The 14,442-nt window shown below is 41.7% G+C and overlaps 1 protein-coding gene and 1 non-coding gene across 5 annotated transcripts in view; one reads left to right on the top strand and one right to left on the bottom strand.

Annotated features, from left to right (window-relative positions):
* Nucleotides 1-10,657, bottom strand: part of OS9 (OS9 endoplasmic reticulum lectin) — a 32,789-nt gene extending 22,132 nt beyond the window's left edge. For all 4 annotated transcript variants that reach the window (XM_044226750.1, XM_044226752.1, XM_044226751.1 and 1 more), the window contains exons 1-5: nucleotides 10,472-10,657; nucleotides 9,877-10,053; nucleotides 8,967-9,030; nucleotides 8,760-8,836; nucleotides 8,477-8,575 (exon numbers count right to left, since the gene is read on the bottom strand). In XM_044226750.1, the coding sequence (XP_044082685.1) occupies nucleotides 8,477-8,575; nucleotides 8,760-8,836; nucleotides 8,967-9,030; nucleotides 9,877-10,053; nucleotides 10,472-10,633 (579 nt within the window). In that variant the 5' untranslated portion in view covers nucleotides 10,634-10,657. The remainder of the gene's footprint in view (nucleotides 1-8,476; nucleotides 8,576-8,759; nucleotides 8,837-8,966; nucleotides 9,031-9,876; nucleotides 10,054-10,471) is intronic.
* Nucleotides 1,803-1,875, top strand: TRNAK-CUU. The gene has a single exon. It is a non-coding gene; the product is annotated as a tRNA-Lys (tRNA).
* Nucleotides 10,658-14,442: the final 3,785 nt, after the last annotated feature.

The raw sequence follows: 14,442 nt of genomic DNA, 5'->3' as shown, positions 1-14,442 counted from the left end.
AAATTAAAAGTACATTGGCAATACTATGAACAAAAGAAAAAGACAGCTAAGATAGAGAGAATGTAGATGACCAAGGAAATAAATCTGGAATATATAAAGAATGCCTTCCTAACTCATTCTGTGAGGCTAAGACTACCCTGATTCCAAACCCAGACAAAGATATTACAAGAAAACTATAGACCAAGATCCCTTGTAAATACAAATGCAAAATTTCTCAACAAAATACTAGCAAACCAAATTAAGTACCACATTGAAAGCATCATGCATCATGATTTATGTGGGTTTTATTCCAGGAATGCAAAGATGGCCCAATATACAAAAATCAATCTGCATGCTGCAATACATCACATCAAGAGAATGAAGAAAAAAGCCTTATGATCATCTCAATTGATGTGAACAAAGCATTTGACAAAAGCCAACACACTTTCCTGATAAAATCACTTCATAAACTAGGAATAGAAGATGATATCAACACAATAAAGGCCACAAAAGAAAACCTATAGCTAACATCATAATCAATGGTGAAAGACCAAAAGCTGTTCCACTAATAACAGGAACAAGATAAGGATGCTCACTTTATGCTACTTCTATTTTACACAGTACTGGAAGTTCTAAGCAGAGAAATTAGGCAAGAAAAAGAAATAAAGGGCATTCAAATTGGAAAGAATGAAGTAAAATAAAATCGTCTCTATTCATAGCAATATGATATTACACATAGAAAATCCAAAAGAACATACACACACAAAAAAACTGTTACAGCTAATAAATGAATTCAGCAAAGTTGCAGGATATAAAATCAACCTGCAAATATTAGTTGTATTTCTGTATAATGGTAATAAACAAGCTAAAAGGGAAATTTTAATAAAATTTTCACTTACAATAGCATCAAAAAACAAACTACTTAGAATAAATTTATCCAAGGAGGTGAAAGACTTGCATATGGAAAATTACAAAATATTACAGAAAGAAATTATAGAAGACACAAATAAATGGAAAGACATCCTATGTTCATGGATTAGAAAATTTAAGATGGCAGTACTATACAAAGCAATCTACATATTCGATATAATCTCTATACAAATCCCAGTGGCCTTTTTTATAGAGAAAAACCCATTTTAAATTCATATAGAATCTCAAGGGATCTCTACACAGAACAATCTCAAAAAAAGAACAAAGTTGGAAGACTCAACACTTCCTAAATTCAAAACTTACTGCAAAGCCACAGCAATCAAAACAGTCTGTTATTGTCATTGGGATAGACAAACAGACCAATGGAGTAGAACAGAGCTCAGAAATAAACCCTAACATACTTGCTCATTTGATTTTCAACAAGGGTACTAAGATCATTCAAAAGGACAAATAGATTTAACAAATGGTGCCAGAAAAACTGGATATTTACATGCAAGTGAATGAAGTTGGATCCTTATCTTACTTTGTATACAAAAATCAACTCAAGGGATGCCTTCCTGGCTCAGTTGGTTAAGCACCTGCCTTTGGCTCAGCTCATGATCTTGGGGTCTTGCAATTGAGCCCTGCATGCGGCTCCTTGCTCAGGGAGCAGCCTGCTTCTCCATCTCCCTCTGCCCCTGCCCCCTACTTGTGCATTCTCTCTCTCTCTCTCTCTCAAATAAATTTAAAAAAAAAATAAACTCAACCATGACCTTGGAATAGGTAATGATTTCTTAAATATGAGGCCAAAAGCACAGGCAATAAAAGAAAAAAATAGGCAAATTAGACCTCATCAGAACAGAAAACTGTTATGCATGAAAAAATACTATTAACAGAGTGAAAAAGCAGGGGGTGCCTGGTTGGCTCAGTTGGTAGAGCATGTGACTCTTGATCTCAGGGTCTTGAGTTCAAGCCCCACATTAGGCATGGAGCCTATTAAAAAAGAGAGAGAGTAAAAAAGAAACCCACAGAATGGGAAAAAATACTTGCAAATCATGTATCTGACAAATGATTACTAATCAGACTATATAAAGAACTCCCCACAACAATAAAAAAATAGCTCAATTAAAAAATGGGAAAGGATTTAAATGGACATTTCTCCAAAGAAGATAAACAAATGGCCAATAAGTGCATGGAAAGATGCTTAACATCATTTGTCATTAAGAAAATGAGAATCAAAACCACAATGAGATACCACTTCATACCCATTAGGATGGTTATTACAAAACACAGTAATAATAAGTATCAGAAAGGGTGTTGAAAAACTGGGAGTTTTTGTGCGTTGTTAATGGGAACGTATAGTGCAGCTGCTGTGAAAAACAATTTGGCAATTCCTTAAAAAGCTACACAAATAATTACCATGAGGTATATTTCTGTCCTAGGTATATACCCAAAAAGAATTTCGAGCAGGGACTCAAAACACATGCTTATACACCAATGTTCATTGCAACATTATTCACAATAGCCAAAAGGTGGAAGCACCAAAATATCCACAGATAGGCTAAATACCATATACACATACAATGGAATATTACCAAATGTTCCACAAAAGGAATATGCTATAAAAAGAAATAAGATTCTGATACATACCACAACATGGATGAACTTTGAAAACATTACGCTCAGTGAAATAAGCCAGACACACACAAAAGGGCTAATATTGTGTGATTCTACTTATATGAGGTACCCAGAACAAGCAAATTCATAGAGACAGAAAGCAGAACAGAGAGTGGGGAAGGGGGAGAAATGCAGAATTATTTCTTAATGGGTATAGAGTTTGGGATGATGAAAAAGTTACGTAAATAGTGGTAATATGTGTACAACATTGTTAATGCCACTGAATTGTACACCTAAAAATTGTTAAAATGGTAACTTCCCTATCCATTTTGCCATAACCTAAAAAAATAATAAAAATAAATGAATACCTACATATTAAAAAGACATTAAAAAAATGGGCAATGCACCAAACTCACCAATAAAATATGCATTCCGTTATAACTCAGTTATTCTACTTCTAGGTTTTTACCTCGGACAAACTCTTGCACACTCACAATGACCTACATTGCAGCACTGTGTGTAAGAGCATTTGAGTTGAAATCCAACCATTCCTTAGTAGAGGGCTAGTAAGTAAACAATGAAACACAACACAGCCATCAAAATCATTGAACTAGATCTCCATGTCATGCCACAGAACAGCAAACATTGATTAGTGAAAAAGCAAGTTTATATCACTAACGTATAATTTTAAAATACAAAACAATATGTATTGTCTATGATATGTGTACAACTAATAAAAGTACAAAGCACGCATAGGGATGGTTGTGGTTGTTTCTGGCAAGGAGGGAGAGGAAAGAAATGAAAGGGAGGGCTTTAACTGTATCATTAGCATTTTGTTCCTTTCTGATGGCAAACTGTTAACATCTGTTTCCCTTGGCAGTGGATATATGGGTCTCTAGGACATTATTTTCTGTTAAGTTTGAAATGTTTCATAGTTAGAAATTAGAAAAGGAAACATCTTAGGTCTCTGTGAAATCTTAACATAAGAATTGAGATGGGGATTCAAATTTGTTTAATTCAAGGTGTCTAGTCATTCCCAAACTCCACCGGGACAGCACTTTTACCAACACCATGCACACTACTCCTACCCAGGAGACATTGGGAAGACTGAATTTCACAGTGGTTGGCCTGGAGGGGGGAGGTTTACTCAATCACGAAGGCAATGAACTTGGGTGGTCTATCAGGATATAAGAACTAAAAAATGAGAAACAGCCAAACAGGAATGCCCTCAACTGTCTGCCACTAAAACCTCCAGACTCCCAAACAAGTCATTTCTGTGACGACCCTACATACGCTCAGGGTAACTGCTCCTGTGTTCCCTATCCCAGCCCTGCCCACATTCTCTTCCCCATCATTCTCCTGTGACTCAGTCTCTCCTTTCTGCCAGGTCCACCCAACAGCATTTACATATGCTCCCATCTTTAAGTGGTACTTAAAACAAAGTACCACTCTCCCCAACCTCATAATCCCTCTAACTAGGGCTCGCCTTTCACTTCCCCTTCACACCCAGACTTCTTCCACATCTTCACCTGAAACTGCTGTAACAAAGATCACCAATGACCTCTGCTATGTAGCAAAGATCACCAACTGCTGTAGCAAAGATCACCAATGACTCTGGGAGTAGAGGACTTAAACTTTTCATCTGGTTCCCATGCCAATGGTCTGAATTTTCATTTCCTTGTGCATGCATACTTTGCTTTTATTAAAATTCCCATGATCACCTACAAGCAGTTTTTAATTCTCTTCCCTGAAGGTTCAGATGCAACTGTTTCCATGGACCAGTCCCTCCTTGGGTTGCATCGCTGTATCTCCTTTGTGACCCCTTCTTCTCGGCAGAGCCCCCCTTCTGCCCATGCTTTCAACAATGGCTTCCTTAACATTCTGTTCCACTTTTTTCACTATTTACTGTTTCTTTGGGAGGATTTTACCCAGACCCTGACTCCAATTATAGCCAATATGTTGATGACTCCCAACCCCCTGGGTTTAATTTGGATCTGTCTCCTGTGATCCAGACCCACAGATACAACAGCCTCCTCAGAAATCTCTTGAGTCTTCAGCCACCAAAATCATCATACTCAACACCAGAACCATCCTTTTCCTTCACCAGACCTATCCTCTTTCTACTATACCTAACTCAGTAACAGGAACCACCATCCAGTTGCACAAGCCAGAAACCCACGAATCCTACTCTATTGACTCTGTCCTCTAAATCTCCTCTGGAGTTCACATTTCTTCATTCCTGGGCCACCTTCTTTTCTCACCTGGATTGCTGCAACCACCTCCTAACTGGCCTCCAACCATTTGCTACACTCCAGCCAGAGTGAGCTTTCCAAACCAAAATTGGATATGTCATCATTCTGCTTCAAATATTTCCCTGGTTTACCCCTTGGTTCTCAGATTGTCCAAACTCCTCAACATAGCTACAGAAAGTCAGAGTTTTCTGACATATAAACTGTCCCCTAACATTTGCTTAGCCTCACCTCCCACACTCCCTGCCTGCAATTCTTTCCAGTCACCGTGAATAGGAATCAATTGCCCCTTGCCTCCAGGCCTTTGGCACCTACCATACCTTCCACCTTCAATGCCCCCTTCCCTCTCCCACTCCTCTACCACTGCTAGACTAACTCCTCAGCCTTCAACTCTCAGTTCAAAGGTTACATTCTCCAGAAAGCTTCCCCTTTACCTAGACTTGGCCATTTCCTTTACTGTGTGGCCTCCTATGATATTTACTTCACCACTCAGTGCTTGTTGAGGCTGTTTATTTAATGTCTGTCTCCTGAGAGCAGGACTAGGTCTCTCAGTCACCATTTTATCCCCAGTTTCTATTACAGTGCTTGGCACAAGACATCTGTTCAATAGATGAGAGGAAAATGCAGCCTTTGCCCTTGGTTCTTAGCCTACTGAAGCTACAAATAATAATAAAGAAAGAGGGGAGCGTGGGTGGCTCATTTAAGCATCTCACTCCTGATCTCAACTCAAGCCTTGATCTCAGGGTTGTGAGTTCAAGCCCCACACTGGGCTCCATGCTGGGAATGGAGCCTACTTTAAAACAATAATATAAAATAAGTGCTATAATAGGTTATATAGGTGTGTAAATGCTTGTGAGTTGTATGGTCTGAATGTTTATGTCCCCCTAAACATCTATGCCCAATGAAATGGTATTAGGAAGTAAAACCTTTGGGAAGTGCTTGGGTTATAAGGGTGGAACCTTCACGAATGGGATTAATGCTCTTATAAAAGAGTTCCCTAGCCCCTTTCACCTGTGAGAATAAACAACAAGTCTACAACCTGAAAGAGGGCCCTCACCCCACCACAGTGGCACACCGATCTCTGACTTCCAGGTTCCAGAACTAAGAAAAAAAATTTCTGCTGATAGTATTTTCTTTTAGCAGTATTTTCTTTTAGCAGCCCAAATAGATTAAGCCATGAATATATGTGGACATAGATATATGTATATGAAATGCTGACTAGAGGCGCCTGGGTGGCTCAGTCAGTTAAACATCTGCCTCAGGCTCAGGTCATGATCCCAGAGTCCTGGGATCGAGCCCCACATCAGGCTCCCAGCTCAGTGGGAGGCCTGCTTCTCCCTCTCCCACTCCCCCTGCTTGTGTTCCCTCTCTAGCTGTCACTCTCTCTATTAAATAAATAAAATATTTTTTTAAAATGCTGAAGAAACCATCAGGATTAGCCAAGAAAGTTCACATGAGATAAATGACATTTGAACTGCCTTATCACTTGTTCAACAAATAATTTCTGGGCACCTTCTTGGTGCCAGGCACCGTTCCAGGCACCAAGGATATAGCAGAAAATAAGACAGACGAAAAAATTTAAAAAAGAAAAGTCCCTGCCTTCCTGGAGCTTATTCCAGTTGGGAAGACTGAGAGAGATATTAAACTCAAACAAATGAGATAACTTCAGGAAATGATACATGCTTTCAAGAATATAAAACACTGGGGCGCCTGGGTGGCTCAGTGGGTTAAAGCCTCTGCCTTCGGCTCAGGTCATGATCCCAGGGTCCTGGGATCGAGCCCCGAGTCGGGCTCTCTGCTTAGCAGGGAGCCTGCTTCCCCTTCTCTCTCTGCCTGCCTCTCTGCCTACTTGTGACCTCTAACTGAAAAATAAATAAATAAAATCTTTTTTAAAAAATAAAAAAAAAAGAATATAAAACACTGTAGGTGTTTACCAGCAAGGGGGCAGAAGGATGGGTGTGTTCTGTGTGCCTACTTTAGGGATCCCTGTGCAGGTGTCACAGAGATATATAACCTTAATGAGGGGATGGAACCAAGCACCTGCAGATCTGGAGGAAGACAGCTTTAGGCAGAGGAAACAACAAGACCCATTGATTCACAGAACAGAAAGAAGGCCAGCGGGGCAGAAGCACAATGAGTATTTATATCTCCAGCCCAGACCTCATCCCTGAACTCCAGAATCACAGAGCCAACTACCAACTGGCATCACCACTGAAGGTTGATATCATTTTGACTTTTATATGTCTAACACCTACCTGCTTTCCCCTCCAAACCCATTCCTTCCCATTTTAGTAAATGACAGTTGCATTGTTCCAGCTGCTCAAACTAAAAATCCTGGAGTCATACTTGACTCCACCCCATATCTAATCCATCAGCAAATCTTATTGGCTCCACCTTCAAAATATATCCAGAATCTGAGGTCTTCCCACCACCTCCACGGCCACCCCAGTCTTGCTCAAGTATTTGGATGTTAGCCTTTGTGCAAGGAAGAATCACTGAAGGTTTCCCAAGACTGGACAGAGAAGTGACACTTGCCATAGAGGTGTTACAGGAGTCAACTCACACCAGTTCACAAAGGCCAACTGGTAAATGTTCAAGAATGTTGCAAGATGGGGACGCCTGGGTGGCTCAGTTGGTTAGGCAGCTGCCTTCGGCTCAGGTCATGATCCCAGTGTCCTGGGATCGAGTCCCACATCGGGCTCCTTGCTCGGCAGGGAGCCTGCTTCTCCCTCTGCCTCTGCCTGCCTCTCTGTCTGCCTGTGCTCACTCTCTCTCCCTCTCTCTCTGACAAATAAATAAAATCTTTTAAAAAAAAAAAAAGAATGTTGCAAGATGGTTGACCTCAGAGTGACAGCATGAATTTGGCCATGGTAGGAATATTTATACCACAGATATTGGCAAACCTGACAAATCAAGGCTCCCTACCTCCCCACCCCCAACTCTATCCTGGTGACCAGAGTCTTCAACAACTACCAGAACACAACTGCATGTGAAAATCTGTATTACAGAAAGGTAATTCGTGTGTGGTCAGGTGTGTAATTCTGTTCTCTGTAGGTGGTTATGTTTGTGAATACACATTAGAAGCACCTGAAGAATCTTTCCCATCATACATCCACCTGCTTGCCTGAATTCAATTCAGGGCCACTAGATCAGGAACAGCTGTTAAGAGGCTGCTGGCAGTGATGCAGGTGAGAGATGAAGGTGCCAAGCACAGGAAAGAAGAAAGTGGTCAGAGAAATCTAAACAGAGAATGAACAGGCTTTGTCATTTATTCTGAGAAAACTAGAATCCTTTCCTTCACACTGCTCCTCAGTTTGTAGTTACAGACATTTCTGTAACTACATGTCTTAACATGTCTTCCTGTCTAGACTGAGGGCAGGGGCTGCATGTTTGCTGACCACTGTGTGCCCAGAGCAGAGCCCGGTGCCTACACCAGTACCACCTCACTGACAAGTCCTTCCATGAAGAAAGGAAGAGTCAGAAATGACGCTTAGGTGATAAGAGAAGAAACATGGAAAAAAACAAACAGGTGTGGCTAGGGGATCCGAGGGAAGGATTTGGGAAGTGTTGACTTTAAGTGCCTCAGACTATCCAGCTACCAGCTGGAAAAGGAGTCTTAAACTTAAGAGTTTTGGGTCTGAAGGAGACCTTCTGGAGTCTAACATGCAACCCTGCCCTCCTCCCTTAGAATCTAAATTGTCAACTTCCCTCCTGAGACTCACCCGAACCTCAGCCTCCCGTGGCCTCCCGTTGAGGTCGCACTTGGACCCATTGCCATAGGTCTGGCTGTGGTAGCGTTTCAGGCGATGCTGCTTGGAGGCCTGGGGAGGACATTAAGAAGGAGGGTGGGGGCAGAAGAAAGACCGCAAAGAGGAAGAATGGCACTTTGTCCTAATGGCCACCAAGCCCCAAGCAATATGTCAGCTAATTCCACCCCTCCCCTTCTGATCAGGGCTTAGTCTACAGCCAGGACCCCATTCTCTCCCAATCCCAGACCCCTGCCACCTTGGCTGTCTCATCATCCCAGTCGAAGGCTGATTGGTAATAGCCGAGATAGAGGACTTCACCTTTGATCTCTGAATCTACAAGAGAAATCACAGTGAAGCACCATTACTCCCTTCTAAGAGGACCAAGAGGGAAGGGGACTGGGAGGGCAGGTCACCTTCCATGACGTGGTGCTGAGGGCTTAGGGAAAATGTAGGCGTGAGTCACCTTCCATGTGGTACTGCTGAATGTGGCGTCCATAACAGAATTCATACGTCCACCAGTCCTTGGTCTGCCAATAAAAAATGAACAATCAAGAGGATAGAGTGCAGATGTCTCTACTTGGAACCTGAATCTCTCCTGGCTCCAAAACACATAACCTCTCAACTACTTCTCCTCCCGCCTACTTCCGCACTCCATTCTCCAGATTCTCAGAGAGGAGCAAGGGCTGCTTTCCTTCTGTGACTGGAGAAATACCTCTAGGGTATGTTTTATACCTGTAGTCTTTCCACTCCCTTTCTAAAAAAATTTTTTTTAATCCTCTTTGCCTTCCATAAAGATAAGAAATCGTGATATCCTTGAAGCACTCAGACCAGGAAAATACAGAATATTCAAATACTAATTGAACTTCTACAACATTCCTTGTGCTGTTCTAGCCACTGGGGATACAGCCATGAACAAGATAAATTCTCTGACCTCATGGACTCACATTACAGAGCAAAATTAAATGAACTGATGATTCAGTTGGTAAGATGATTTCAGATCATGAAAAATGCTATGATGAAAACAAAATAGGATACTGGGCAGAGAGTGACAGGGGCAGGGGGTGACTTTACCAGGAAGGCATCTCTAAGACAGTGTCCTTACTACCCACACTGACTCTCCTCAGGCACCTCAGTCTTAGCTTAACTATTACTCTACAATCTTCTATCCTAACCCTCCTCTACATTCAGCAAAGTGTCATCAGTGGTTGCAAGATTCTTTGCTTCTTTCCTGTCTGTACGATATGTCTGCTCCCCTAATGGCCTTCTTAACTCTCCCGAGGTCCTCTCAATCCCTCTTCATTCATGGGCACTCTGGCTCCCAGATAGATAGCCAGCTCCCAAGCCCTCATTCCACCCCCTCCAACCCCTTTCACCTTCAGCAGGCAAGGAGCATCTTTCATTGGGCTCAACAACTCAGGGATCCCAGGCCCTCGGTAAGCAGGTGCCTCCTCCTCCCTTTCACGCTGGAAGTGAATAGCTCCAGCTGGCAGGCGACATTCATAGCGCTGTTTGTACTTAGAGGAGACAATCACCACGTCGGAAGCTTGGCTCTGGGAAAGAAGGGAGGATGGGGGGGGTGGGCAGGGAGGCAAAGAGAGGCTGGGATTAGAGAGAACAACGAGACCCCTCTTCGGATCCTGGGGAAGAGCCCAGTCAAGTCAGAATGAGCCACCAGTCCTCCAGCTGTGTTTGGCGGGTGAGGGGAGAGAGCCCTCCCACTTCTCGCGGGGCGGAGTCTGGGTGCTCTGATCAGGAACTGAAGCTGACAGCGGGAAGCCCCACCCCTCCCAGTCCCTAGCCCCAGGGGAATGGGTCTCAATCAATGAGCCTTAAGAGACGTCGTAAAACTCCTACCTACTCTTCCCGATTCATCTTAGGCTACCGCTGCAGACTCCACAGCTGCCCTTCTTCCTCCACCTTTTCCCTCTTTCCCTTGCCCCAGACCCTGGCCACTCCACGCCTCCTCACCTGCCCTCCCATGACAGGCAATGGCAGGATCTCGATCCCATAACGCATCTCACTCAGCTCCTCTAGATTCAGGCTGCCGACACCGCCAGTCAGACTTGCGGGTAATAGGATCCCCAGAAGCAGCAGCCACAACAGACTGGACAGCAGCGTTTCCGCCGCCATCTTTCGTTCACCTTCTTACCCAGAGCAGCTCCTTCCGCCCTAAACCTGGCAGCGGCCTCACCCCGCCCATGAACGCCGCAGGGTCTCATTGGCTGGACAGTCTATCCCTCTCACCTACTCTGTTCCCATTTGTAAACATGGTCACGAAGCCCAGGGGGAGGCGGACCACGATGGCAAGCAAAATCGCTTGCTGCTCGTGATTGGTCAGAGAGGCCAACCAATTATCGACGAGATCAGACCCCCTCCCGGCCTCTCCGGTAGCCAGAGAGGCGCGGGCTAATGCGCTGGCCCTTTGAAGTAAATTTTCTCTCTTCGCCCTACTGTCGTGCGCGTCTCTCTCTCTCTCTCTCTCTCTCTCCCTCTCTCTCTCTCCCTCTCTCTCTCTCTCTCCCTCTCTCTCTCTTTTTTAGACGTTTCTTGCATTGTAGACTGCTTCCGCCAGGTGGAGGATTGAAGCCAATGGGTGAGAAGCCAATGGGTGAATGCACGCAAAACCCATGAAAGTTACTTAATACTTGTTGCAAAACAATTATGTAAAAACATTCCTCTTTTCACATATGCATACAGCTTTAGGGCAATCTGGTAATCAGTGTCAAAACCTTTCTACACGATCCTAGACTTGTCTTCCAAAAAATTACCCTAAAGAAATAACAGTGGCTTCCAGTTAAAGATTGGGGTTGGGGTGGGGGGCAAATATTATCCTCCAGGCCCAGAAAGGGAAAGGAGACAACAGCAGCTATTTTAGAAGCTAGAAAACAAATGGAGGAATGGTAAAAGGCTTAGCAAACCCGAGAAATTTATTCCTAAACAAAGATAAACAAAGAGCATGAATATACTTTTGGAAAAACTCCTCTGGGGAATGTGACCAGTCCAAAAGACAAATCCCAAAGATACTTTCATCAGGGTTCTCTTAACGAAATAGACGAAAGAATCCTACAGTTAGGCCCTTGGCCTGCATGTCCCAGCTCTCATAGGTCTTACCAACTTTTTACTGTCCCCACTCTAAAATAAAAGCAGGCAGCCAAGGATCATTAGACATTTAAGGAAATCCTTTAATATACAAGAAAGAAACCAAGCAGACAAGAAAAAAAAAGCAATTTAAGATTTTACTTATTTTGACAGAGCTCACAAGTAGGCAGAGAGACAGACAGAGAGAAAGGAGGAAGCAGGCTCCTTGTCCAGCAGAGAGCCTGATGCGGGGCTGGATCCCAGGACCCAGAGATCATGACCTGAGCTGAAGGCAGAGGCTTTAACCCACTGAGCCACCCAGACACCCCGAAAAAAAAGCAATTTAGAAGAAACAGAAATTACAAGGTAGAGGGGTCCTGGGTGGCTCAGTTGGTTAAGTGTCTGCCTTGCCTCAGGTCATGATCTCTGGGTCCTGGGATCAGGCCCCACATGGGGCTCTTTGCTCAGCAGGAGTCTGCTTCTCCCTCTCCTTCTGTGCACTCTCACTCTCAAATAAATAAATAAAATCTTAAAAAAGAAAGTGCAAGGGAGAAAAACTTAAAAATAAGACAAACCAAAAAAATCCATCATTAATATCCTCAGAGAAATAATATATTATATCCACAAAATAACAACAGGAAGCTATTTTAAAAAGTAATTACTATGACCTGGTGATTCATAGACCTGTACCCCTGGGGCTAATAATACATTATATGTTAATAAAAAAGAAAAAATTATTTTAAAAATGTAATTACTATGAAGATAAGCAAAAAGAGCTCTTGGAAATCAAAACTATGATAGCAGAAACAAAAATTCAATTGAAAGAATGGGGAGTAAAATTGAAAACAAATTTCCTCTACTTAAGGAAATCAATAAAAATTAGAGGATCAGCCCAGAAGGTTGAATATCTGAATAATGGGAGTTGTAGAAAGACAAAGAATCAGAAGGGAAGAAACAATTAAATCAGTTATTCAAAAGTATACCCCTGAAATGAACAACTGAGACTCTAAATTATAAGGGCACACTATCCAGCAAAACAAATCAGACAAGACAAGACAAATCACTATTCAGCAAAACAAATCACACCAAGACACATCATTATAGAATTTCTAAACACTGGACACAGAGAAATAATTCTAAAAGCTTCCAAAGAGAAAGAACAAGTTGCATACAAGGATCAAAATTAGAACAGGGTGGTTTGCCTGAGTGTCTCAGTAGGTTAAGCATCTGCCTTCGGCTCAGTTCATGATCTCAGGGCCCTGGGATCAAGCCCTGCATTGGGCTCTCTGCTCAGCAGGGAGCTTCCTTCCCCCTCTCTCTGACTGCCTCTCTGCCTACTTGTGATTTCTCTCTCTGTTGAGTAGGTAAATAAAATCTTTAAAAAAATCAGAATGGGGCACCTGCGTGGCTCAGTCAGTTAAGCATCTGACTTCAGCTCAGGTCATGATCTCAGGGTTTGTGAATCAAGCCCCACATTGGACTCTGCCCTCATCAGGGAGTCTACTTATCCCTCTGTCCTTCCCCCCCATCTCGTGCTCTTTCTCTTAAATAAATAAATAAAATATTTTTAAAAAATCAGAACAGCATTAGGTTTACGAATTCAACCAAACTGTAAGGTAGAAGGCAATGGAAAAATGTCCTAAGGACTATAGATATTGTAATTGTCTGACACATATTATGAAATAATCATGCTTACTAAAGGAAATAAAAGAGAACACTGAAAGTACGTCAGAAAACAGAATGATCTAACATTTAAAATAGAGTTTCTAGAAATGAAAAGGCAAAGTTTTACATTAAAAATTGAATAGATTAGTAGTTTTAAGAAGCAATTATTCTTCATAGAAGAATTCCAGCTAATAAATGCAGAAGGAATAATAAACTGTCATTACGTTGCAGTTCTAATGAATTAATTTAGGCAATAGTCATTAATGACTTTCAGAAATATTATGTAAGAAGCTTATAGGTGAATCAAGCCCATACCATGTGCATACACTGATAACAACATCATGAAAAGAGAAACAATAAAACATTATGTGCTTTCTTAATGGGATACAATAGGAACCACAGAGCATTATCTAGGAAGGATTCTTGCAAAAAAACCCCAAAACTGTAAATATAACTATCAGCTTACAGGAAGTATAAGAAGTAGGAGATTATATTAAACAACACCATTAGGAATATAACCAGTAATAAAATAGAATCAGTGCCTCAGTTTCTTCAACAAATACATGCAAGGAAAAATGGGGAGAGGGGAGAACTGTTATGGGATAAAAGAGGCTTAAGAAATATATCAACTAAGGGGCCTGGGTGTCTCAGTTGGTTAAGTGTCTGACTCTTGGTTTTGATTAAGGTCATGATCTCAGGGTGATGAGACTGAGCACCATGTTGGACTCCACACTCAGCAGGGAGTCTGCTTGAGATTTTCTCCCTCTGCCTTCCTCCCTGATCATACATCTCTGGCTCTCTCTCTGTCTAGTAAATGAATAAATCTTTTTAAAAAAAGAAATATATTTTAAAAATTTAAAAAATTAAAAAATAATTTAAAAAATAATAAAAAGAAATATATCAACCAAATGTAATATAGACTTTGTGTTCTGAATCAAATTATCTATAGAAAAACTTTTATGAACTCATTAGGAAAATTTGGACACTTGTTGGATATTATATAATAGCAAGGTATAATTGCTAATTTGTTGGATGCAATAATGATGTTATGATTTTTTTAACTTTTTATTTTTTTATTAACATATAATGTATTATTAGCCCCAGGAGTACAGGTCTGTGAATTGCCAAGTTTACACATTTCACAGCACTCACCATAGCAGATGTTATGATTTTGTAAAAAAAAAAAATTGTCCTTA

This window comes from Neovison vison, chromosome 12, assembly GCF_020171115.1.
Source record: "Neovison vison isolate M4711 chromosome 12, ASM_NN_V1, whole genome shotgun sequence".
Taxonomy (NCBI): domain Eukaryota; kingdom Metazoa; phylum Chordata; class Mammalia; order Carnivora; family Mustelidae; genus Neogale; species Neogale vison.
This window is presented reverse-complemented; position numbering and strand designations above follow the sequence as displayed.